This window comes from Raphanus sativus, chromosome 6 (genome assembly GCF_000801105.2).
Source record: "Raphanus sativus cultivar WK10039 chromosome 6, ASM80110v3, whole genome shotgun sequence".
Classification (NCBI taxonomy): Eukaryota; Viridiplantae; Streptophyta; class Magnoliopsida; order Brassicales; family Brassicaceae; genus Raphanus; species Raphanus sativus.
This window is the reverse complement of record NC_079516.1, coordinates 41,585,884-41,611,798: the sequence shown is the minus strand read 5'-3', so window position 1 is coordinate 41,611,798 and position 25,915 is coordinate 41,585,884. Positions and strand designations below refer to the sequence as shown.

Sequence of the window (25,915 nt, the reverse complement as noted above, 5' to 3'; positions counted from 1 at the left end):
TGTGGATATCTATAGGACCAGACACTGATTAGACCAGTTCTAGGTTGAAGATTGATTGCATATTTACATCCTCGAAACGGAGACAAACCTTTTGATTCAAGAAACACATGCTCAAACTTCCTGAACGACTCAGCCAATTTTCTTGGAATATCATAATCCAATTGTACTGTCCTACAAGATAACTTTTGATGATGAAGAGAAGGATTTTCCAACAACGTCACTTGTCTTCCTCATACCAAAAGCTATACTCATGTCTCTCCTAGTCAATCTGACATTTGTCTAGTGTTCTCAACCAATGCATTCCCAAAATAGAATCGACGTTACCCAGATCCAAAACAATATAGTCGGTTTTGAACTGAATATCTTGTAGAGATATTATCACATTTCGACAAACTCTAGCACCCTGAACTGCAATGCATGTTCCCAAATGAGCTTTCTTTGCTGCTGGCGGTGAGATGAAGTTGTGTGTAGCACCGCTATCCAACATCACTATCATATTCTTCTTCTTAACCCATCCTCTTAGCTTGGTTGTTGTTGGAGACGATAATCCAAGATAAGAAGCTAATGCATTGAACGCAATTGTGGTTCCCAAAAAATCTCATCATTATCTCTTTCATCACACTCTTGATCCAGAATCTCCATCTCAAACCCTTGGACTACAATTAATAGTTGGAACAGATATGCTGCTTCCACCATTTAGCATAACATTTAAAACATAACCTCAAGCGTATCTTTTCTGCTAACTCAGCTTCTGATAATCTCAACTACATCATTTGTCATTAACTATTTTATGTTTCCAATCTCTTTGTATTAAATATTTTACGTTTTGATGAGCATAACCATATCTACTTTTCTGATTCTATTGAATCTCGAAATGAATGACACTGTGCAAGAAACTATTTTCCATTTGATATGATGTAGATTTCACTCTGGTAAGTCTACCGGTTTGCACATATTAACCACTTCCCTCATCTCCGAAGTTGACCCATTCATGTACACCCCTTCTTTCTGTTTATCCATCAAACCAGTCACCTGAATTGACAAGTCTTCAGACATGTGTATGTAAGCAGTTACTGACTCCGTCTGCTTCACCGAAAAGAATAGTTCACTTTGATCTCAAAAGTTCACACGACTAAATCTTGCGATAAGCCGCTATTTGGAATCATTCCAATTAACAAATCTATTCGGGAAGATTTCACTGTTAAACTAACTCAGTACATCTCCACTTAAACTGACATAAATGTTCTCCAGCTTCGATGCTTCACAATAACCACTGATTCGAAAAAGAATCTTTTTGCCAGTGTTATACATTCATACGCATCATCTCCGTTATAGATCGGTAACTTAGCTCGTTTCAACAATCCATCACGAGATTCAACCAGTTGATTCTGATTCATGTTATCCTCATTCCTATCACTATCGCCAGGTTTCAAGATAGAAGATTGTATCTGATTCTCGCGGATCGGAATGTTTGGATTAACATTTTCAATCTCCTCATCTAGATTTCTCGAACTCTTCGTTCGAGTCATTAACCGCCAATCGCAGCTACGCGTTCGTCTCGTGTTAGAACTGTGATGTGATTCTGCAGCATTATCGCTACCTTCTCCAACAACAAAGGTTGATCCTGAAGTAAATCACCGATTATTTGCGATGATTTCGGCATCTCGACTCTGTCTTCCTTCGCGATTGTTCAATCCAACTACCCACGATGCACCAATTTGATAGATCTTTGTGTATATTTTTGTAAAAATAATCGTAACCTCTTGATTCCCAATAAAAAAATACAAGCTCAAGATACAATCCACAAATTGCATACCCAATAACAGTTACTTTTCTACTATTTATAGTATATATCTCATATATTATAATCTTTGGATCCACTAACAGTTGTACCCATAATAAACTTCAAGCCTATCAACAGATTCAACTGTCAGTAACAGTTTTACCCTCAAATTGCTCAGCTTCAACCCTCTTTCGTTCGTATACAATCTTCATGGCATATCATCACCATGGTTGAGTAATTGCGTAGTTATGTTTAGTGTGCTACGGGATTACAGATTAATGAATTGAACATACATAAATATTATAATTTGATTGTCTCCCATTTTTTGGTGATAGTTTATGTTAAACTGATCACTTATTCAACGGCAGTTGATGGCAGTTGATGCTATGCTAAGACGAGCCATCATCTTATTGAAATCGCTACTGCTTGTCTTCAATCTTGGTTCAAACGACATTTACAATATTATGGTTGCTTAATAAATGGGTCTACAAGGATAGTGGGTTAATCTTGAACTTAGTTATTTTCAAAAGATAATTCCATAAAAGTTCATGTTAGTTCAGAATTGCTTATTTATCAAATTAGGTTCCTTTCAAAATAGCAAACCCCAAACAACAGAGGGAAGAACCCAAACCATTAAAAAAAGGCATTAGCACGAAATCAAGCGATCACATTCACACTCTGAAACTAAACAACATTTCTCCATCTTATCCTTGGACAGAAAATTACCACAGAATCCTTGGTAACTAGATCATGTTAATTTCAGAATTGCTTTCTTAAGCAAATTAGTTTCTTTGGGTTGATCTAACAAAACCAAAATAAACCAAACAAAATCAAACTCAAGCTCCCTCTGCCGGATGATCACCGGATTATGTGAACTGTTGAAAAGGTGCAGTATGCTTAAAATACTTCAATCGTTTTAGAAAACTAAGCTATTTTAATAGACTAATAAACCAAAAAAAAAAAGACGAAAAGAGAAACAAGACAGGCAAAGAGGTCACTGGCCATTCAAGAGAAATGGATCAGTGTGGTTCTCTAAAATCTGGTCATCTATGATTGAACCGTGTTTCCCAACTGCCGGGATACTAAGTGAACGTTTCCTCATCTTAGCTTTATCCGAAGCTGCTACAAGCATTCTGTTCCTGTACTCACACGTAAGCTCAAGAGATTCAGTTAATGGTTGGTTCACTGTCCTGAGGAAAAGGTCGAGGTTTTGGATGTATTTGTCATCATCTTTCTTGGGCTTCGCTGTTGCCTCCTTGTGGTTGTTTTCAGACGCCATGGAGATTGTGTCTCGAGTCTCTTCTTCTTCTTCCTTGTCTGTCCAGTAACCCTTGTCTTCCATTGCCAGATCATCGTACTCTTCATCTGACTTTGTCGATTCCTCATCCACCGATCCAACCTGGTTAAGATTTACATGTACGAGTCTTAAACTAACTGACAGAAAAATGGTATTAACATCCCCCACAAAGGAATTAAGATTTGTCATTTAGTTACCTCTTCGCGGTTGCGTTCATCATTGTTATCGCTGTTATCTTCATCAGAATCTGGCTCAGGGAACTCATCATCGATTTCTTCATCTTCATCACTCCCATTCACAGACTGCTCCTCCTTAAGCTACACACAAGATACGGATATGATTAAACTAACCTTTACAAAAAGCCAAAAAAGAAAAAAACTATGTTTATATTACTCTTTACCTCTTTTGAAGGCCCATCAAATACCCGAGGTGAACTGCAGCAAGAAGAGTAATGTCTGCTTCCGGTTTCAGTAAAATCTGCTCTCGACTCGTCTACACTCCCGGCGTGACTAGTTGCGCCATCACTAGGCCAAGCGCTGATCCCAAAGAGACCGAACTGAAGATTCACTGGTTCACCTTTCTCTAGGTATCCGTTAACAGGATGCCCTGTTCCATAACTCATCTCAGTACGAATGACGGGCTTCCTAATCTCATCAACGGAACCCACAGGCCAAGTTTTTGCTACAGTGCCGTCAGTGTTCAGAAGAGCCATTACACGCCTGGAGGAGCCTGTTCTTTGCAGCTGAAACATTCCCTTGGATCTTAATGAGTTGGCTGCACATTGGTTCCTGTGCTCTTCATCGATAAGAGCAACTGTGTTTGTTCCTACGTCATAGAGCTTCTCTCCCGCTTCGCGTCTACGCAGGCAACTGAAGACTGTCGCGTGGATTGTGGCCACGCTCTTGTCGACATTTGTGTTGTTTATCTTAGGAACCAGATGTTTGTCGGCTCGTTTACATAGATAATCCTGTATTGTTCTGATGTTACGTATATATTTTACATACTTATTCTTTGCTGGATCCAACGTCATGTACTTGGCTCGGACTGCAAATCGTTCCAAGTGTTTCTCCTCATTAGAGATGTATACCATGAAGGGAACAATAGAAGGGTGCTTTTTCATCAGCCCCATCTGCAGAAAAGAAAAGGAGTTACGTCTGAAAATATCTTTGCAACCTCAAATCCAAATGTGCAATGAGACTTACGACAAAGTTAAGGCTTAAGTGGACCCCTTCAACGACTACAGACTCTCTCCTTTTTTCCCACGTCGTAATGAGCCTATCGAGACTGTCAATCACCATCTCGCTTTGTGCCTTGTACCCTTCTATAGCCATCTGCTTATCACTTAACAGCTCAGTGGTGCTTGAGTTTGATCCAGCATCCATCTTTTGGGTGTTGGAGTTTACACCTCGCGAGCCTTTCAGCTTTTTGGCTTTTCTTTTGGCCTTTGACTCAGCAACTGCCACGGGATCAAGGTACTCTCCAGCATGGTACGTCGAAGCCCATAGCAAAGGATTCTGCTTCTCATCAGCGAAGCTCCTCATCATGTGCCTTATAGAGTCAGTTGATACCACAGTCGTAATCCCCAGCCTGCTACCCTGTAAAACAAAGATACAAATTGCATCTGATTTTCCTCATAGTTTAAGATTTAAATATACAAAAGAAGAGAGTTTCTTATTGTCAATCTAAAGCATGTAGAGGGAGGAAATGAACATATACCAGCAATGCAGACAATGTAGATTTACCACAGCCACTGGTACCACAAAGCAGAACAGTAACAGATTCTTTCCTTTCGCGGATTCTGTGAGTGATAATATTAACAGGAGTTGTAGACAATGTGTAAAATAAAATCAGAAAAACTACAGTTTCATGACAAGATATATATGAGTGGGAAATAGTAATCCGAGCATAGATAACAAATACAAGTACACCGGTCCATAGCATTAACAACGTAATAGGATCACTACGGGGATCAACGCACTTAAACTATGAAGCTATACACGAGCATAGCACCTAACATACAGCCGGAAGAAAACATACAATTAAATATTTGAAAGTCTACAGTGGAAGGTAAAAGCGAGAAGAACAGTTGACATGTACGAAAAATGAGATCAGATGTGATATTAAACATTAAGAAATATATCTCTTTACTGGCCACTCAACAGAATTCATTCCGACAACTATTTCTATCAAAATTTATGCGCTATGACAGCCATATAAAGGCAAAAGAATATCTTTGAAAGGCACATTAACATATATAGTGCATTAAAACAAACAGAATATGAGATAACCACCAGACAAATGCAAATTCATATGCCATACGCTTTTGTTGACAAAACATATCAAAATATATAATATATCCCAAAAGTTGCGAAATATACCTGCAAGCCAGAATCAAATCCGCTCTCTGGTCACGGCCAACGTACTTATATTCAGCGAGGGCATCACACACAACATCTAAGAATACCTGCCGCGTAACGAAAACAGTTGTCCGTCTTTTATACATCTCAAACGGTCTACTTTTATCCTTGTCAACATCATCATCATCATCATCAGCAACCAAACAGTAAGTTGAAGAACCACCACCACCACCACCCTTCTTTTTTGAAAACTCAGGCTCCTTCCCATGCTCTGGTGAGGAATTACAAGATCCCTCACTTCTTATCAACTCAAAAACCCTCCGGCTTATCTGCCAAGAAGTTAGAAAAAAACAGGGGGTGAAATCAGCAATGAAGAAAAGAACTCCTTGTTTGTCCCCTAAACAAAAAAAGGGCCAAAAACGCTTTGCAAAGGAGCTCATTATCATGAGGTTACATACAAAATTACACAAATAAAACGATCACGCTGGTATATGTTGATGACTGAACAGTAGATCTAATCTAAGACATTTGTAAATGTTCAATACACATAATTGATCCAACCTCTCCATGTTGCTACATGTCAAACAAAGATTATTTTCACAATTAAATAGACATTCTCATAACGAAACGCGATGGGATCACCTTGAAGGCGTGACGGGCCTTGCATCCCATGAGCTGAAGAGTACTCTGCAAAACAGGACGCGTATACCTAAACGAATCCTCTCCTTCGTCTACCACCTCTACATACAGAACCTTCGTCGCCTCCACCGCCATTTTTTTCTGCAAATCAATCAATCAAACAAACAAAACCAGAATGAAATCTCAAATCAGGGAATGCAGAATGATCGCTCACTTTCGGTTATTCGCAGATCGAAAATTAGGGTTTATAAATGAGGATCGTGGTAGGAGGTAGAGGAAGAAGAATAAGAAAGGAAAGAAGAGATTTTCGCCATTTTTATTTTTATTGTCTCGCCTCCTTCTAACGCATCTCTCTCTCTCTCGAGAAGAGCCTTCACGTTTTTGTTTAATAACAAAACAATTTTTACAGAAACTTTCCTCTCGCTTTCTCTTTTTTTGAACTCAACCAGCATCTTACTTACTTTTCTTGATAAAGACATCCCTAGATTTTGTTTCTAGATCAATTTGCCCCTTTACTTTTTCGTTTTTAACATTGACAGATGTGTATTTATCGAATCCTCTAAATAAAGTATGTGTATCCAGAGAATCAAAAAGGTACGAAGCGTTCAGAAAGTTAAAAGTGGAAGTAATATTAAACATTTTTTTATTCTGATTGAACTTTTTGTGCCTTTTTTCTTTCAGTAAATCTGAAATGGTTGTCCACTTCTGATAGGATGATAAACCAAAATATCAGATAGAAGGTTAAAAGAACTGGTAGGTTACGTTGGGGTAAATCTAATAAAGTTAAAAAGTAATATTAAATCTATTAATCTGATAGAAACTTTCGTTTTTGTGTTTATATTTAGGTGAATCTGATAAGGTTGTTAACTTCTGATAGGCTCATGGGTTAAAAAATTATCAAGGTTAAAAACGTTGTTACCAAAAAAGGGTTAAAAACGTCGCTCAACCCATTCGATGATTCGATTCCTGTACGGATTAGCAAAAATGTATGTTTTATGGAATAATTAGATTAGATATCTAAAAATATGATAGTAGATCAACAATCTGAATGCATACATATTCGTTTCTTAAAATAAACTGTGAACCTTTTTTCTTGACTATTAAATATGCTTCTTAAATATATATATATATATATATATATATATGTATAATCGCTTCTAGTGATTTAAAAAATAAAAAAATAAAGAAATGATAATAGTAAATATGTTTTCATGTATATATGGATTTATAAAAAAATAATGCATCATCATGAATATATGCATATACTTTACCAGTTAAGATTATAAGAAATTAAATATATAAAAATTGATTATATGGTCTACAAGAGTATGTACATACCCTTCGTAAAACTTGTCTTCCAATAATTCTACCAATGTGCACCAAATTTTAAGCAAAAAAAATATAATAATTCTACCAATGTGCAGATACATGTGATTTTAGTTTGTGTTGGGGTTTTCTTGTAATGACTAAAAGTCATATTTATATAGTTTTTGAAGACATATTTAAGAATTTCATTATTCAAAAAAAATCTTTATAATTGCATTAATGGAATTAAATATCAAATTAGATTGCATGTTTCAACATAATCTACTCAAAATTTTGTTATTTACTTTTTTTTAAAGTATACAAATTTTAAATTTATTAGATAATATTATATCTAGAAACAGTTATCAAATAGCCAGAATAAAGTATAATTATCATATGTAGATGTAATTATTTATTCAGATTCATTTACACTGAATTGGGTATGTTTCATTTAAGATATCTCTTCTATATAAAGATAATTTCAAATTAAAGTTTCACTGAAAAACTAAAACAATTAATTTAGAAAACTTGCTTTTTAAGGGAAGAAACAAAAGAAGAAATATGTTCACAAGATTCACCGTGTGGGCTCAAGCAGAAATAAATATGTAAATCTGGTGTGTGAAACCACGGTAAAAAGGTCAAACTTCGTCTTCTGCGAATAATTTGTATGTACCTTGTCAGGTAGGAATTAAAAAGGACAAGGGAGGTGGGTTCCATCGTTAGTGAACATAGTTCAAACGTTACATCCATGAAGTTTCAGCCATCCATTGATTAGGTCCATTCTCATGTAAAATTTCTTTTTGTTATAGCTTATTAGTTTTCCCATTGGATTGAACAAAAGCTTTAGAATCATCACCATTCTGACCATTATGTAGACACTACTATAAAATTTATAAACAAATTTTAAGATACAATATTACAAACATATACCCTATTACATGTTTTCAAAAATATATTTAATTAATTGCTTTACAAAACTGAATCAATTTTAGTTAAATTTTCAAAGATTTAAAAAAATCAAATGTAAATCCATATTTTGTTGTATTTGTTTGCTAATTTCATCCTCAAAAGTCACAGACACATGAATGTGAAATAGTTATTCAAACCGGCTTAACCCAGCTCACTAAACCAGAAGTATTGTTAATACATATATGATTAATCAAGAAAAATCCTTCAGAACTGATCCCCATTTAGACGTCCCTCATTCCCGCCACTGCTTCAGGGTCTCGATCAATAACAACATTGTTCACTTGTCCAGCTGCAGCTTTATTGACAGGTCATAGAATGAGCATAAGTTGTTTCCATCATAGTAGCTCTTTTAACATTCATATATTGTGTTTGTCGTATTCCATTTGATCTCAAGTTAATCTTTACGCATCGTTGCACGAATCGGCCACAATTGTTTTCAAGAACGTAAGCATTAGATTCAAAACCATATCCAGACATAAGATTTTCAGTTTTTATTGCCCAAGAAAGTGCAAACCTCACAAAAGTCTTTACAACAAGAGTCCCAGGTTCAACAATTCAAACGTAATAAAAGACAAAAGAACGTATATAGCAAAAGCATCCAAATTTGTAAAATAATCCTCGACAGGGATATAGCAAAACCATTCAGATTTGTAAGAACCTAAACGAGAAAATCAGTCACTGGTGAAATAAAAAACGATGACTTAGTAGTACTGTACATTCACACGTACCTTCCCTTTTCTGCTGGGGAGTCCTGCAGACAACGGTGCGCCACATCATCATTCAGAGAACGATGAGCAACGACAAATCATTCAACCACGGTAACCTCCTGATCGATCTTCCAGTAGTTAGTGTCGTTGTACTCCTGCTGCATATTCTCATCAGAGCTCTCCTTTCCGGGAGAAGCTGTGGTGCTGCTCCTCTTCATTGGCCCTGCTTCTCCCACTATCCCTTCCTTGAGAGCTTGGTCCATTGCCCTCTCGGTCCCTTCTGGCTCCACGCCCACAAACTCAACGTCTTTTTCAAACAATGAAGGCACAGGCGGTGATCTCGGGCTAATCTCACCTTCTGAGGATGAAGAACCGTTTGGGATTCTCACATCAGGCATCTTAACGTCATCTTCAGGAAACGGATCTTTGACCTGTGCAGCGGGAGACGAAGCAACCCTTTCGGGTGACGATTCATCTGAAACCACATCTTCATCGATTTCGATATCTCCATGTATGCCGTCTACAGAGACTGCTTCTGAGGTTGAAGCTGTGGCCAGAAAGGGGTTCTTGCTTTCCGCAATCAAACTGTCTTCTTCTTCATCCCCATTACCGGAAGTTTCATTCAAGCTTACATCTTCCATTGCTTCCTCCGAAGGAATACCCCCTGCTCCTGTGTTCTCACCTAACTCATCTCCTTGGAAAGTGAACCAGTTCGAGTTTGCGAATAAATTGCTGCACCAAGAACAAATAATCATTCCATTGGTTTTAGAAGCGACAAAAACCCATTCAATGTTGGTTTGAATAAATCAGATGTGGAAACTTACTTGGCCTGTTCATCACCAAGCCTTAGAGATGATACAACAACTTCAGCAGACTCGTCCTCAAAGTACACATCCTACAAAAATAAGTTACAGTCAGGACTATATCGACACTGTTTTCTTCGAGCATGGGACACTGAATATATTTACAACGAGTACCTCTTCGTCTCTGTCATTGGAACCATGCTCCTGGAACCAGAAAGATGGGATTTAGATCAAGCCAATTAAGAAATACTAATCACAGATACTAACAATTACCTCCTCAGCACCATTATTCTCTTGCATGTTGTATCTAAACTGGTTCAAGTTATTGGCTAAACCAGCAAGGTCATAATCCCTGTCGTGAACTTCGTCATCGTCACTGTCCCTAGTCCTATCATGTAATGCGGTTGGGCGTCTGCATGCGGAAGCAGTAAAACGATCGTTATCAAGAGACAAAATCAGAACTAGCACGAGTAGATCATCACTTTTAAACCCGAAGGTGTTCAGACCAAATTTCCAATGATATCTCAAAACGCTGTAACAGCAAAGGTTTGAGAAGACATACCCACAAACCCAGCGATAAACATTCTCAACAGCGTTTCGGTCATGCAATGTATTAGCTTCCCACTCGCCCCATTCGTTATGTTCCTAGAAAAGGAAAGATGTACTGGTTAGAATGTTGCGTCTACCAACAAGATGCAAATATTTGTACACAAGATTTGATGTAAGACAATGCCTAAATACTACACGCAAAAAAGTATAGTTATACATGGGTCTCGCAGAAAGAATCTAAGTAATTTACAATGGTCGACTCCCACGAGTACAGAAAACAGAGTGGTCGAATAAATGCAAGCAAATATATGTATTCAGAGAGCATATTAGCACAAATATCTAACAACACGAATCATTATATGGTAAGATAGGCATATATATATATATATATAATATATTCACAAGACCAACTAGCCCAGTTGTTTAACATTGTTGCTGAAAAGCGAACCTCAAGTAAAGTCTTTATCGGGTTACTGTTAGTTGACAGCTGAACAAGCTTGTTTGAAATTCTTGAGATATGGCCGATATTTCCCACCCGTGGAGCCTGCTTTCCAGCAGCAGGTATTGTTGGCTGCATGAAAGCAAAACTGATTAAACCTGTAACTGAGGATACTGTCAGAAATGTGGATTTCGGTATCTGAAAAAAGAGTATAACAATAAAGAAACCACATAATCTGATCTTTGCCTCACAGAACCTACGACAGAATTTGTTCAACGTCTTGTCTTACGGAACTAGGAAAAAATTATGTATATACTCTCTCACCATATTTTCTGACTAGATATCAGACAGCACACACATCAATAAGTAGGAGTCTGAAATTGGTACCTGGTTATCACCAGAAAGGACAGGCTGTTTCTCTATTTTAAGAATTTTTCCAATCAAGTCACACTCACGGAGAAGATGGTCAATAATCTCCTCATTTTTGCTCTCCAAACACGATACTATTATACTCTCGACCTGATGGTGCAGTGCATTGTTATATGGGTACCTGCATAGGAGAAAATAGCAATTAAAAGTAGGAATTAGCCAAGCGAAGTTAAGACATGTGAAATACCAAAAAAAGCAAGAGTTTTTCTCAATCCAGGAAGAAGTCTTTACTCGAAGAACAAATCAAGGACTCGTCTAATAGCTCCTGAGGTAGCTAGTTCTTTTCCCGTAGCTTCACTTCGTGTTTTCAATAAGACAGCAATGAACTCCACAATCTGAGATAAGCCATCATCAAAACCAAGGAAATCAATAGAAAACAATAATAGATCAGAAAACATATAGAGAAACATGTGTAATTGATCCCGAGTCCATCTTACAATCGGATCGTCCAGTTGACAATAACAAATATTTACGAATGAAACCTAACCTTCAAACGATGACTGCCAAGAGGAGGCCTCAACTGCCCATAGGTCGTAGGTAACACCTTTTCATCAGATGTCACGTTCAAAAGTGCGACAAAGTCACCTACACCAGAGATAAAAGGCTTAAAGGAAAGTTCATATAAGAAATCCTAGCATATAAGAAGTCTAGGATTCAAATTCTATCATATGTGTTCAACAAGAATCAGAGCTCCAATCTATCAGGGTAGAAAGAACAAAGCATATACTCAGACACTACTAATAAGAAGTTGGGATGGCATCAAATGAACAACCAGATAATAAAACTAGAAGATTTTCATCGTCTTGCAAACACGTACTGTCAAGTCGAACAGCATAAGAAGTTACCAGATATTAAGATGAACCAATAAGATAGAAATGGATTCTAGCAATCAGTAAAAAAGCGATGATGAGAAAACAACGAGCAGGAAAAACAAGAAAATAGCACAATGAGGCATTTGTGTGACACTAACCAAGTCTAGGCAGCATGGTGGAAATAGTCTCCGGATTCACAGAAATTGGAGACTCAAAGATCTGTTGGCCCCTGAATGAATACATAAAGGGAGAAGAAACCAAAGATCTTTTTGGGCTTAACAACGAAATGCACACCGAGAGGGTGTGGACAAGGCTAGATTTGGACTGAGGATCTCCAAAAGCATGACCAAATATCCTTGCAACAAAACTGCAGACAAAACGATCACTGAGTTATCTTGAATACTAAGTATTTTCTGCATATTTAAAAGGATATAACATCTTGCAAACCTTGAGCTAGAGAGTTTCGTAGCCAAAGGTGATGGTGCATTTTGAGCAATAGTGCAGAGTGTTTCAGCAGCGTTTCCATGAACTTCGAGAGAATTCTGATACAAACAGAAAAACAAAGATATCAATCTGTCCGAAACTTCACATCAGAACAGGAGAATCTCTCCAACTATTCTCTATCTATCTTATAAAGCTGAAAAGGTGATTTTCTATTAGCTCCAAACAAACAGACTAGCAACATAGAGAACCAACAGATTTTAGGATTTATTATAATATTAAAGAGAAGCAAGCAAGCCGAAGTAGCTTATAGTGCCCATGCTTCCTTTATTTCAATCGTTTACAGAAAATGAAGGAGAAAGAGATAATTATTTAAAAATTATACTTACTGATGGGCTAAGCTTATCAACGATCATTTCAAGCAGATTGCTATCAGCTAACCATTGCATCACATCCACGTGGTTGGGATACACATGATCATCCGCACCAACCAACCGAATTAGAACCTAGAATTCAGATGAACAGTAACTTAAGATTCAGAATGATTACCCCAAGAAATATAAGGATAAAGGAGAGGGGAGGTTTACCTCCATAATGGACGTAATCCCGATCAAATCAACCAGTTGCTGGAATACATTCTGATGGGCCTGTAGATGGTACTGTAAAACATTAGCTACTACTTTTATCTGGACAGTAAATCAAAAAATTCACATTTCACAAAGTAACAAGTTCCAAGAAAAGGTGCGTCTCAATCATACATTGAGCTATTTAAGGATTGTTTAGATCAGCAAAATAAATACAGGACAGCAGAAAATTACAAGGGAATATGCTGCTTAATATGCATTCTATAAGAGTCTTATTTTCAAAGAGAAATTAGCATGCTTTCCGTGTTACTCGCAAGAATTTCATAAAACATCCAAATAAAACTCACTTTTACATAATTCATCAGCGGGACAGTCTTCCTCAACATGAGGCATATGACAACCTACACCCAAGAGAGATAATATGCACAGTTCGTAAGTGTGGATGCATATAATAGAAATAGTTAAGAACTGAAATTCTCAAAATAACTACAGAAGAAAGTGTATATCGAAAACGTTACCTTGCTGAAATACCCAGCTAGCATTACGCTGTGGGAACGGTTTGGTTCCAAAAAAGAGAACAGCAGGTCCATTAGCTGCATCAGTAAAGAGAAACAATTAAATGAGACCAGAGGAAAAGGAACATCAAACCCAAATTTAAAAGAGAAAACGACAAGTTCTTGTATCCATCATAACAAAGAAAAGAAGAAAAGTAGTACAATACCTCCTCCTCCTCCACTAAAGTCTTCAAAATGACATCAATCTCACAAGTCAAGACTTCAGAGGAAATGAAAGGGAACCTAATAGAGAGATACATGCTATAAGATCAGCAGTGCATCTGGATAACGTTAAAAATAGTTCACAGAGATACTCTAAATGACGTCAACAGTGAAATCTGGATCAAGTTCATCAGAAAAATTAAAGGAAGCTATATCTCGGAAAAACAAAAAATGCACATACTTGAAAGCACGCTTGCTATCAGCATCCTCTGGAGATTCTTCGACAATAAAACGTAACAACTGTTCCACTTGAGCTCTTTCTCTCAAACTGCAAACGAGCATAGAAAACAAAACCATAAAAAGGCCAACACTTGGTACTACAGTGAGAAACTAAAACTACCATTGTATACCAGACTCGTCATGCAAAGAGGAAAACATAAGGTACAACGAAGTGATTGTATCTACTTTCCAATATATGCCGTCTTGTATATATATCCTCTCTCAATCTTTTCAGTAATGATTAATATACAGAGAGAAGGGAGACATTACAAGTTAATGAGACGGCTGTTCAAAGCCCTGCATTCTTGGATAATGTCTTCCTCATCCAGGAGCTCTTCCAGAGTGAAGTCTTCTTTGTCCAATATGGACTCGACCTGTTTGTTAAACCCAAGCAAAATATGGATAAGAACAGTGTTTCCTCTCCTCTTAACTAACATAACTACTTTACTTGCCTCCCTCCTTATAAATGAAATAATAAGAGATTGAAAAAACGCCTAAAAGAAGAAACTTTTTTAATCAGCGATTAAAAGCAATTCAAAGAGACCAAAACGAAATCTCAAAAAAAGCAGAGTTGATTTCATAACCCCCAAACCTGATTCATGTGTTAGAGAAAGATGTACTAACCGGGGAAGCAGCAGAGAGAGCAGTCAACTTCCAGAACATGGTGGTGGAAGAAAGGAGCAGGATAGAGGCTGATGACGGATGGGGGGGCTAATCAGATCTCTACTCGGGACCCAAACTCAAATCACTAAATCGCCAGAAGAAGAAAAAACCCTAATTTGATGGAGAGGCTCCGCACAAATGAGAGAGAAATCACGTCACTTTAGAAAGGATCCAAATAAAAAACCAATCTCGGGAGAGGGACATTATTAAATTTAATTAAATAAAAAAAATATTGATATTACTTGTGACTAGTTTGCACGCTCAGTCTCACGGAGAGTTTGGAAATTTGATTTAGTGTAAACCGGTTTTAAAACCGTATTAACGAATTCGTAATCCCTAAGAGAGATTAGAAAATTTAATTTTTTTTCGAAACATAAAATTTCCTCATATATTTCTGCTTTCATGGCTAGTGATGAATAATCCAGTGTCACAACATCTAGCTGTCTACAATCGCATGTCTCAGACTCGACAAGGGACCATGTGGCAAGAAAAGCACACCCATAAAACGTGTTGGACGATTTCACCTGCCTATATCAATTTTTTCCCTTACGTGACATTTTAAATTAATTCTTCCAGGTGACATCTAATTATCAAAATACGGAAATTTATATTTTTAAATGTTATTAGTTGCAGGCTCTATATAAAGTGTATATATGCAGTGCCGTATGTTACATAATTTTATGAGTAATATATTTAAAATGAATTAATTCACTTTTGCACATGCCGTTAAAATAAGAAATAAAAAATGATGCACAAATTTTAGAATGTTAAAATTTTTATTATTATTTTGTTTCTTTGAATTTCACCAAGTTATCAAAATATATAAAAATAGTCTACTATTGTGACACAAAATATTAAAACCGTATAAGATTCAAATGCTTTTATTTTTTGTTCATTGCTCTATTTCTCACTTCTTTTACTCTATAAATGGAGTAGAATATGGAGATGCTCTAATGGTTCAAAACATATACTATCATAATACATACTAGTATATAACCTAGAGGATATATAGTATACTTCTAAATTATAAGCTACTTTGTTTAAGTTAGAGGAACAACATGATGTTTAATTACACTATGTACTCTCTAATAGATGTGAGAAGTGCAAGGTGGAAAATACTTACGAAAGCTACTAAATAAGAACAAATAAATTACAAAACAAAGACACAAAAGCACCTAGATCAACCAAAAATGAGTAAAGGATACCCCCGTTAGAGACTACAAGAGGTTCAGAGATCAGAGGAACGACCAGTTCGCAAACAAGAAAGCAAGACAATGAATACCATTGTTGTTATTGCCTTCACAGTTAGCGAACACTTTCCATGCAACAGCTTGCTCGTACGAAACATGTCTCCCCATTGTCGACACACACATTCCAGATGGTAAGCAAGCAAATCCCTGCAACAGTGATAATAAACCCACACACAGACATGTTTTTTATATCAGGCCAATAACAAACAAACAAACAACTAGATTTCGGTATTCTTTTTACCTGTTGCATTAGCTTGGCAAAATCTGGGCAGAGGGCTTTACGACCTGACTCGTCAAAGATCTTCTCCAATGTGATGTCTTGTATCGCAACGAGCGTTGTCTCTAACATGTCTAGACCTGCCTGGTTCGCAAACATGAACACTGGCTGTGGCTGCAATGCCATTGAACCCAGAGTTTAGACTTTTTTATGTCTAAAACATCAGTTCATATAGGTATTGATAGTTAAACCAAACTGAATTGGCGCCAAAATGTCTAAACCAACACCGGTCCTTAGATTTTTGGGGCTGTATGCGATGTGGTGAAAAGTTTTAATAAAATTTATTCTTTACAAATTTGGGGATGTATGTCTATGTAATGTTTTCATAAATTTTGGGGCTATAGACCAATGTTTTCACTTAGCTATGTTCAGGACCGGCCCTAGGACCCTAAACCGATACTCTACAGCCAAATTGGTATTAAAAATTAATTACCTTCAAAGAGCAACACAATATAGCATCTTGGTGATCCCATAGTTGTCTTAATAACGAATCGCCACCAAGTGAGTCTGTCCTCAGCAAATCAGAGCCAAACTGTTGTCTGTGTTTAGCGTTAACAAAGCCCCAAGTAAGAAGAAGGAACATAACAATCTTTTTAAAAGTCATAAAGCCTATTAAACAAAAGAAGAAACTCACCTGTAACTTTGGCTTATCCATATAGCAAGAGTAACAGCTTCAGGGGACCCCGGAGGCAACTTGGAACCAGGAACCGGGTTTAACCCAGAAGACGGTGAGAGCGCCACCGCAACCCGTTGAACGGATGAAATCACGCTCCGCAAATACTGGCAAGCCATGTTGGCAACATTCTCTTGCAAGTTATTCTCAAAGGGGAACTGAAAAGCAATCGTGAGTATGCACCGTGTGCTCGGGTTAGAACCAGTCTCTGATGTTGTTGAACCCACATATTGGCTTGAAGTTGAGTCTAACGTCCGGTGGTTAGCAGTAAGCAAGTCCTGAGCATCTCCCTGTATATCATCAATGCGGAAAAAATGTCTTTTAAGAGAAAATAAAACCATTATTATGAACATCAACAAACCAGCAGTAATACCGTTTTAGAATCTAAAGGTATGACTCGGAAACCAGAAGGAACAAGGGGAGCATCATCAGGAAACATCTCATTGATTGGAGCAAATATTAGCTCTGAACAAGCTCCAACAGCATCCTCATCAACCCCAGTACAAATCTACCATGCATCATTAAGTCATTTTAGCTACTAATTGTGTGTTTCTAAAACTTAAAAACATATGGTTTTTTGAAGAATACCTGTAGAAGATGTACATCCCTAGACAAAGATGTGTATTCTTGGACAAGAGAATGCCCTTCTAATCTAACAACTTCTAGCATCTGAAGCATAGAAACCAAAATAAGATGATACTGATATAGATATCATCATGTCAATGCAAAAGAGAGAGCCCACCTCTTCCTTTTCGATTGTATTCCCTAATGGCATTATAATTTGGCTACCGGTGAACGCTGTAGACCTTATTCCCGAATAAGCAAAGGCACCAGCTTTCAGCGTGGCGGCAGAGTATGCATCAACATTAAAATCAGCCCACTCAGACCGATGCTCCCTTAGAAATCGAATGAGAACCGCAGGAGAGACATTCTATGTAATGTTGTACACCAAAACAGACAAAGAACAAAGTAAAAAGTATTCAGAAAAAAAAAATTCCCAAAGCTGCAACAGAGATGTTTTTTGAGAAAAAAAAACAGTACAAGAACTTACTTGAAGAAGCATTGAAGCCTTGGCACAGAGCACACCTCCTAGAAAAGAGAGTGAATCAGAGAACCTATTCAAGTGCTTCGTAGAGTTCACAGCAACAGTTATGTCTTCTGCTCCATTACAATGCGCTATGGACCACCCATCGTCATTAAACCCATTCACCGCATCATTAAATCCTCTGTAAGTGAAAAAACATAAAACAAATTCAAATCAAATGAGCTAAAGAAAAAGAAAACAAAATGGTAAATGCTTGTAAAAATCCAAAAAACCTGCTTAATCTTTGGCTAAAAGTTCTCAAAATCGCTGGCTGTCTACCTAACCCGTATACCACTTCTCCATTTCTCTCATGAGCTACTTGTTTGATATGTCTCAACGCCTAAAAAACACCAAACAAAAACCAATAATAAAAATTTAGAGAACAAGAAAACTCTTTAAGAGGCTCTGAGTCATATTTTACTTACAGCAATTGTCATTCTCTGTGCAACTACTTTGGAAGATTCATAGAGGGGTCGCAGCACGTCTGGTACACTCCAACCCTGCAAGAACAATGAATTAGAATCCATTCTTTAACATAGAAAGATTAATGATTATTTTAGCTACCATCTTCCGTACCTCGAGATTAATATGATCGACGATGTGAATTATGGAACCGCCACCATCACAAGGCCTTATCAAATAGCCACTAGGAAGCATCTCTGCTCTCACAAACTGAGCAGAGGAATTAGCATTAGGACCAGCTCCTGAACCAGAGAGAGACCTCTCGCAAACCTTATTAAACAAAATACACACAGAGAAACAAAAATATCATTTCACTATCATCCAAAACATTCAGATAGATATATATATATATATTCTCATGAGGAGTTTGTGAGATGAGTATACCACAAAACTGCCGTTGTCAAGGCTTGTAGTGTATCTCAGGGTCCAGAAGTCACGTGCAGGAGCCAGAGTCGTCGGTGCATATGTCTGATAAAATTTGTAATTTTTCTTTAAAAGAAAAAGAAAAAAACAGGAATACTAAATGAAAAGGAAGACAAGATTTTCACCTGCATATATATGAGCTCGATCGTTCCACCATTACCAGCAGGGAACATTGTGAAAACTTCAAGGCTCCGGCAGTCGCGGAACCAAGATGGTCGATCTTTGAGTATCTCAACAATCTGCAATTAAAAAGTATACATCGAACTAAATAAATAAATAAAAAAAGAAGATTGGAAACTACAATTTTTTGAGCCTGCATTAAAGTGAGGGAACATAAAAAAACTCCTTAACACCTTCATAGGTTCTAAACTGACAAGACCACAGGCTCGAGCTGCCACGCCATTGCATTTTTGTGAAATGGCAAAAATGCCAACCGAATCCGGACCAGGCTGAACACACAAAAAATATAAAAATATGATTCAGTCACCTCCTAACTCCAATATACACATATCACACCATTAAGTAACAATTTAAATTTACCTTCATCCCAGGCATCTGGACCCAGTCAACAGCAGTTCCTGTAGCCTTAGAAAGGAACTCTGCCAAGGTCTCCTCTGCGATCGCGAGCAATCTGCCAAAAAATAAACAATAAGTTGGTTATACATTAAAAAAAAAAGATCAGAAACGAAGCTAGTTATCAAGCTCATCTTTTAATTTACCCTGCAGGACTATTTGCATCTCTAAGGGAATGATGAGGAGTTGGATCCACCGAGTCGCAGCTGGCATCAGCCCCCTGAAAAAAAAAATTCACAAATCACCAAAAATAACATCAGAACGAAACAAAGATTACTTTTGTTCTATTTTTTTTTTCCATTTGGTAGTACATACCACTGTTGTTGTCAGCTGCTGCTTCATATATCCGTTTTCAGTGACAAGATGAGAAACCTGTTTTTGAAGCCTATCATTCTCCTCCATCAGCAGCTTATTCATAGCTGAAAGCTTCTGGTTTACGCTCTGCAGCCTCGAAGCCTCTTTCCTCTGTTTATCTCTACACCTGAAACGTACAAAAAAACAATCACTACACAAATACTACATTAAAGGCAAGAGTAAGTCAACAGTAACTAGTGATGAAGAGAATCCTACAAATCAACAAAGGAATCATCAAAAAATTCTAACTCACTAATACATGCAATCGAAATCCAACAGAACTAAAAAGACAAAAAAGAGAAAAAATCCAACCCAACTTGAATTTAAAATTTTTCTTTTTGGTAATTAATTAATTTACCTTCGGTTTTGAAACCAGACTTTGATCTGCTTGGGTTCAATATGGGCCAAAATGGGGCATTCACTGATGAGCTGTTGACGGCGGAGAGAGGTGGGTTTAGGACATTCCGAGTAAACACGCTCCAGTGCCTCCACTTGCTCCGCCGTGTACCTTACATACTTCCCGCTGCTATCCAAATGCCGATTTATATTGTCACCACCACTCTCATTGTGATTCGCCACTGCCATCGCCATTTTTTTAATAAAAATATATAACAATCTTCTAATTTCCGACGGTTTTTTTGTACTTTCTTACTGGGATGCGAGCTTCTATCTCTCTCTCTCACTTTCCTTTTGGCTTCTTCTTTTCTTTATCTTTAACTTCTTCGGAAAATCCTGTCGTTTCTTAAGCGTAACGCAAGCGGAAGTGCTTGTTTCTTTTTGTTTTCTCAGACAAAGAAGATTCTTAGGTCGTGTCTTCTAGTGAAAGTCCACAGACAAGTGGAACACAAAGTTTGAACAAGAAGCAGAGACCAAAGAAAAAAAAAAGAGTAAAAAAAAGCTAAATAGGAAAATTTACAGCTTCGCTTCTTTCAAGAAAATAACACAATCACACAAAAAACACTTTCACAAGAGAAGAAGAAACCCAAGTTGAATCATTGTGAGTTACACTACACCACTAGGAGAGTCCAAGCCTAAAGAAACACACAAAAGGATGGAAGAGCAAACTAGACTCAAAAGTTTATCAGTCAAAGCAGAATCAAAACCTACTGTTCTCTCAGAGAAATTAGAGAGAGAAAGCTAGTGGCTAGTCTGGTCCGAACATCGAACAGTAAGAGACAGGGAAAGGAGTTTGCACGCATTCCGACAAACTGTGCCATAAGTAAAAAGAGAAATATATTTTTTAGATTAAATAATTAATTTAAATTTAAAGTTAATAATACGGCGGGCATTTACGGTGGTGTCCCTACCTTTTTGGTTGAGATGACAACGTAGGGATCCACCTACTGGCCCCACTTTACCCTCTCTATGTCATTTATTTATGTCAACTGATATGACCCAACGACTCTTTATCCAACTTTTCGTAACCATTGTCGTTTTTCAGCCTTTGTTTTTTTCTTTTTTTTTGCATTTGATGGGTTCTAAAGAGCGAAAGTTACAACAGATACAAACTTTTACAATACATATAAATTTTAAAACCCAAAAAAGGCCCAAAGCTCGAGACTTGGATGCGCAATAAAACACGTGTCTCCAATGTGTTGTAAACCTCTCTGGAGATGCGATAAAAACCAAATACCTTCTCCGCCATGTTTGAAACTGCTTGCCTATAGTTCTTTCCTTTATTAGATGCAGAGAGATCGAGCTCAAGCGGGAGAGAGAGAGATGAAGATGAAAAAAATAATATTCATTATGATTCTGTTATAATGTAACTGACATTTCATCTATATATACAAAGCTCTTAACCGGTATAAACCATGTTTAACCAATATATAATGTGTTACGATCCAATATCCCTCCCTGAAGATGGAATGTACAAGCTATGTAATCACATCTTTTCCTTTCAATATATAGCCATTGATATAAACTAGCAACAATTATTTATTTTCCCGTGATAAATGCTATTTTAGAAACGGGAAATCAGCCAGAAAAATCATGAACTTTGTAGGAATTGCCAAAACAAACCTATACTCGAGCCTGGCCAATAAAATACTGAACTTTCTTTGACTTTTTCAGTTTATTAAGAAAATTACTATTGACTGACCAGATTAGCACACCGTTAACAGAGAGTTATGACAGTGTTAACTCACCGTTAATTATTGTCGTTTAACGAAATGACGTCGTTTCATGTAAATCTTTGTTAAGACAAAACCTCAAAACGACGTCGTTTAGTTTAATTAAAATTGTTTTTGGTTGGGCTCGAACCCATGCACTCGGGGTTGTAGGAAGAGGTTTTTGCCACTGGGCTGGTGGACTTTTTGGAATACTACTCTACTTATTTTTCTTTATTGATTAAAAGATCTGCATGTTTTGTTTAAGAAAAAATCGTCTTATTTAATTAAAAGGATTTCGATTTTAAAAAATTTCTATTTAAATCTTCCAAAATCTTTATTTTTTCTTTAAATTTCGATTTTTTTTTAAAAAAATTGATTTTTAAGCTAGATTTTGAAAAAAAAAAATTAAAAAATTGAAAACTTTGGAAGATTTTTATTTTTTTAAAAAATAATAATTATTTTTTTTATTAAAAAATAAAAATCTTCCACAATTTTCAATTTTTTTAAAAAAAAATCTATTTAAATCTTCCAAATTTTCATTTTTAAAAAAAAATTGATTTCCTAAAAAAAAATAAAAGTCTTCCAAAGTTTTCAATGTTTTTTTAAAAAAAATCGATTTAAATCTTCCCAAATTTTCATTTAAAAAAAAATCGATTTTTTAAAAAATATATCTATTTTAAAGCTAGATTTTGAATTCTTTTTTAAAAAAAATTGAAAACTTTTTAAGATTTTTATTTTCTTAAATAAAAAAATTTTGTTTTTCGAAGCCAATATAAAGAACTTTGTTCGTCAATCTATTGTAAAGTCCACTAGCTCAGTGGCAAAAACTTGTTCCACTAAACACCAGTGCACGGGTTCGATCCTCAATGGAAGCACATTTTTAACGTATGCTAATCTGGTAAGTCAATCGTAACGTTCTTAATAAACTGAAAAAGTCAGTGAAAGTTCAGGATTTTATTGGCCAACCAATATGTCCAGGTTTGTTTTGGCAATTCCTGTAAATTTCGTGTTTTTTTGGCCGATTTCCCTTTTAGAAACCAATTATATTGTTTGCGTCTCCGGATAGTGTTGCCGGCAATTGTTGTCGGAGGAAGTCTGTCTCCTACCAGCTTAATTATTTCAACTTGTATCTTTCCACGGTTAACTCTATGGTTAGTAATCAATGAATGGTTTAGTGCGAAAAAAAAAAAACAATTATATTAGTAGTATCAATTTTAAATTTTTAATACAAACTCAACAACGATAACGTGAGGGTCAGCAATTTTAATACAAACTCAACCACGATAACGTGAGGGTCAGCTATTCACGTGAAACCCACGTGCAGATTTCACGCATCAGGTCTCGCACGGTTCACATGAGCCCACCACCGTATTTTCTAATCTAAGTGGAAAACTAACTACCATGACGGCATCCAGTGTTTCGCTTCGTTCTATGTTACTATACATCTCCTACGTGGCGCAACCGCATTAGCTGTAACTTGAACGAAAAACCACCACGACTAGATCCAGTGCTTCCCTGCGTTCTCTGTCTACACACGTGGCACGATCCCGTTAGTCGTACGCTTTTCGTAGCCGCAAATCTAGCGATCGTATCATTTCTCTTCTCACCTCGAAACTAACTTTTCAGTTTATTATCATCTCTCTAGATCTCTCTCGCCTCTCTACTAAACCCTATCGAGATCTGCAGAGAAACAAACTTGAAATTTCGAAAATGAAGCTCGGAGGAACCACCATCATTGCGGCGGCTCTGCTAATGCTTGTGCTCGTCTCCGGCGAGATTTCGACTAAATCCTCACCTGCTCCAGCACCGGATCTACCCGGCGACGCTGTAGATTCGCCTCCGATCCGCGCACCTGCTCCGGAACTTGGATCTCCTCCGTCTGTTAACTCGCCTTCACCGGCGGAATCTCCGATCCACTACTCTTCTCCACCGGAGCCCGAACACTCTCCATCTCATTCTCCGTCGGACTCTCCTTCAACCTCCCCGCCGATGCCAGATGATCACTCAACCACTCCCTCTCCGTCTCCGTCTACCGAACCTAGCGATGTAATAAACCACAGCGACATTACTGGAGTGGAAGAGAAGAAATCATCCGGAGGAGGTGGTGGAATGAGCGGCGGGACGAAGGCGGGGGTGGCGTTTGGGACGATAGCGGCGGTGTGTGTGGTTGGATTAGCAGGGTTTGTGTACAAGAAACGGCAGGATAATATTCGCAGATCTCGCTACGGTTACGCCGCCAGAGATATTCTTTAATCTGTGTGAGAAAGATCCAGCGAGGCTTGGCTTGGCTTGATTTAATTTTTTTTTTTCTTGTCACTTTCGAATTCAAATCATTTATTGATATACTATCGTTGAAGAAGTACGTCGTATGCTATAATCCATCCTTTGAAGTTGATTCTGGGTTACAACAATTTAAAAGTTAGTTAATTCATCATTAGTGATAACTTCTACATTTATGTTACAGATGTCTACTCCCTCCGTTTCTTAAAAAGTGTCGTTGTGACATTTTTCACACAGATTAAGAAATTGAAATATATGTAAGTTGTAATTATTTATACCTCTTTGACCAATAGTATTTTAGATAAATAAAATTATTTATAAAATCAATGCAGTTTGCAATTAATTTTCAGCTGAAAATTAGTATAATTTATATTGGAATTGTAAAGTGACACTCTTTGTGTAACAAGAAAATGAAGTCAGAGTGACACTTATTATGAAACAGAGGGAGTATTAAATAGTAAAGTGACAATGCGTTTTACTATTGAAAATGATTAGTTTATACTAAACTAGGGCCGGTCGCCCTACGGGCGGGATTTATGTATTTGTGTTAATTTTACAGGTTTGTTTTTTGATATAAATATTTTTTTTTCAAGAAATCCTATGTGTATGTTTATCAAACCACTAAAGTACATTATGTATTTATTATGCATTTATAAAAATAGACAACTTTATATTTTCTTTTGAAATTTGTAAACCGTATGGTTGTACAAAGGGACAGAAGATCAGTTAACCATTTTATTAGTACGGAATGTGTCTTAGACGGAAATTAAATTCTGATTGACCGATACATAGAATGTGAATGTAAAGTTCGAGTGTGTCTTCATTGTAAGGGTGAATTGTTTTTTTTTAATATTTATAATCTGAAATAGTTGTAGAGGTTTAGTCATATTGAAGATGTAAAGAATAATTCTTAGTTGCCAATTTTGATTGTACGTGAAACTAATTCTTAGTTGCTGTTACGTTTGTTTCTTTCATATCTTTCTACGCTAAAACCACATATAACAACTGAGTGATTTCATAGTCACAAAATAGATGCTACTTGATTACAATATAATCCTAGGAGTTGTGTGTCACAAAACTTAGTCAATGCTGATTTTGGCCACAATTAGTTTTTCCTCTTCGCATTTAGCTTCAGAGTTTTCTTAAATACAACTTTCCTGAAGTTTGTTCAGACTGTGCATCATATCCACCACCTGTTAGCCATAAGCAAATAAGAGTAGAAAGTAATTAACAAATCTGCTATAACCAACGGATAAATTCTTTTCAGTGGACAGTCATATTAATATATTATTTTCACCAGAAGAGTCTTTCAAAGACAGAGCATAAGAACAACAACATAAGATGATCCAAGGTGGCAGCTAATTCGTGAATACTCATTGCAAGTTGTATTTATGATATTCGCCGTAAAAGCCATTTCAAAAATACAAAACTGTGTTCAACTACATCAAAGAAGAAGAAGAACAACAACTACTTGCTCAGAGTTCTGTCTTTTCTGATAACATAGAATAACAACACAAAAATATTCAAAATTCAAAGACAAACTTAAAACAGAAACCGATTATAATGGACCAGTTCAATCATATTACCTGGTAGAGAGATGATAAAAGAGAGAGGGAGAGCCTCCCAGAATCTGATAAGACGCAATTCAACGATAGAGAC

At 36.8% G+C, this 25,915-nt stretch overlaps 4 protein-coding genes across 5 annotated transcripts; 1 reads left to right on the top strand and 3 right to left on the bottom strand.

Annotated features, from left to right (window-relative positions):
- Nucleotides 1-2,599: 2,599 nt before the first annotated feature.
- LOC108813041 (P-loop NTPase domain-containing protein LPA1 homolog 2) lies at nucleotides 2,600-6,487 on the bottom strand. Its single transcript, XM_018585471.2, has 8 exons — nucleotides 6,291-6,487; nucleotides 6,080-6,217; nucleotides 5,459-5,766; nucleotides 4,797-4,878; nucleotides 4,283-4,675; nucleotides 3,481-4,209; nucleotides 3,278-3,397; nucleotides 2,600-3,182 (listed from the first exon to the last, which is right to left on the bottom strand). The coding sequence occupies exons 2-8, from the start codon at nucleotides 6,209-6,211 to the stop codon at nucleotides 2,778-2,780; spliced, it is 2,169 nt and encodes a 722-aa protein (XP_018440973.1). The 5' UTR covers nucleotides 6,212-6,217; nucleotides 6,291-6,487; the 3' UTR covers nucleotides 2,600-2,777.
- A 2,331-nt stretch (nucleotides 6,488-8,818) lies between these two features.
- On the bottom strand, nucleotides 8,819-14,951 carry LOC108812901 (uncharacterized). 2 transcript variants are annotated; one of them, XM_018585289.2, is made up of 19 exons: nucleotides 14,734-14,951; nucleotides 14,380-14,483; nucleotides 14,072-14,158; nucleotides 13,836-13,911; nucleotides 13,633-13,707; nucleotides 13,462-13,515; nucleotides 13,118-13,177; nucleotides 12,920-13,036; nucleotides 12,537-12,631; nucleotides 12,248-12,456; nucleotides 11,765-11,862; nucleotides 11,509-11,612; nucleotides 11,236-11,398; nucleotides 10,858-10,980; nucleotides 10,423-10,505; nucleotides 10,128-10,272; nucleotides 10,035-10,064; nucleotides 9,882-9,952; nucleotides 8,819-9,789 (listed from the first exon to the last, which is right to left on the bottom strand). In XM_018585289.2, the coding sequence occupies exons 1-19, from the start codon at nucleotides 14,770-14,772 to the stop codon at nucleotides 9,156-9,158; spliced, it is 2,367 nt and encodes a 788-aa protein (XP_018440791.1). In that variant the 5' UTR covers nucleotides 14,773-14,951; the 3' UTR covers nucleotides 8,819-9,155. The 2 variants fall into 2 exon arrangements, with proteins under 2 accessions (XP_018440791.1, XP_018440792.1); XM_018585290.2 differs by having other exon boundaries at nucleotides 10,134-10,272; nucleotides 14,734-14,950.
- Nucleotides 14,952-15,786: 835 nt separating this feature from the next.
- LOC108806396 (homeobox-leucine zipper protein REVOLUTA) lies at nucleotides 15,787-21,048 on the bottom strand. Its single transcript, XM_018578498.2, has 18 exons — nucleotides 20,227-21,048; nucleotides 19,830-19,995; nucleotides 19,661-19,734; nucleotides 19,482-19,572; nucleotides 19,295-19,390; nucleotides 19,067-19,180; nucleotides 18,903-18,986; nucleotides 18,633-18,788; nucleotides 18,482-18,556; nucleotides 18,290-18,396; nucleotides 18,024-18,198; nucleotides 17,715-17,903; nucleotides 17,561-17,641; nucleotides 17,346-17,480; nucleotides 16,934-17,262; nucleotides 16,733-16,838; nucleotides 16,264-16,413; nucleotides 15,787-16,169 (listed from the first exon to the last, which is right to left on the bottom strand). Exons 1-18 carry the CDS (start codon nucleotides 20,457-20,459, stop codon nucleotides 16,008-16,010), a joined length of 2,523 nt encoding a protein of 840 aa, XP_018434000.1. The 5' UTR covers nucleotides 20,460-21,048; the 3' UTR covers nucleotides 15,787-16,007.
- A 2,541-nt stretch (nucleotides 21,049-23,589) lies between these two features.
- On the top strand, nucleotides 23,590-24,371 carry LOC108809057 (vegetative cell wall protein gp1). Its single transcript, XM_018581182.2, has one exon. The coding sequence runs from the start codon at nucleotides 23,687-23,689 to the stop codon at nucleotides 24,227-24,229; it is 543 nt and encodes a 180-aa protein (XP_018436684.1). The 5' UTR covers nucleotides 23,590-23,686; the 3' UTR covers nucleotides 24,230-24,371.
- The last annotated feature ends 1,544 nt before the right edge of the window (nucleotides 24,372-25,915 follow it).

Excerpts from the sequence above, each read along its gene's own strand:
- LOC108809057 (XM_018581182.2), top strand. The coding sequence starts at position 23,687 with ATGAAGCTCGGAGGAACCACCATCATTGCGGCGGCTCTGCTAATGCTT.
- LOC108806396 (XM_018578498.2), bottom strand. The coding sequence starts at position 20,459 with ATGGCGATGGCAGTGGCGAATCACAATGAGAGTGGTGGTGACAATATA. Across the intron at positions 19,996-20,226 it reads GTCTGGTTTCAAAACCGAAG|GTGTAGAGATAAACAGAGGA; the intron begins GTAAATTAATTA and ends TGTACGTTTCAG. Across the intron at positions 16,839-16,933 it reads TGGATAAGCCAAAGTTACAG|ACAACAGTTTGGCTCTGATT; the intron begins GTGAGTTTCTTC and ends CGCTAAACACAG.
- LOC108813041 (XM_018585471.2), bottom strand. The coding sequence starts at position 6,211 with ATGGCGGTGGAGGCGACGAAGGTTCTGTATGTAGAGGTGGTAGACGAA. Across the intron at positions 4,879-5,458 it reads GATTTGATTCTGGCTTGCAG|AATCCGCGAAAGGAAAGAAT; the intron begins GTATATTTCGCA and ends TATCACTCACAG. Across the intron at positions 3,398-3,480 it reads TTGATGGGCCTTCAAAAGAG|CTTAAGGAGGAGCAGTCTGT; the intron begins GTAAAGAGTAAT and ends TCTTGTGTGTAG.
- LOC108812901 (XM_018585289.2), bottom strand. The coding sequence starts at position 14,772 with ATGTTCTGGAAGTTGACTGCTCTCTCTGCTGCTTCCCCG. Across the intron at positions 14,484-14,733 it reads CTCTCTCTGCTGCTTCCCCG|GTCGAGTCCATATTGGACAA; the intron begins GTTAGTACATCT and ends TTTAACAAACAG. Across the intron at positions 9,790-9,881 it reads CTTGGTGATGAACAGGCCAA|CAATTTATTCGCAAACTCGA; the intron begins GTAAGTTTCCAC and ends TTCTTGGTGCAG.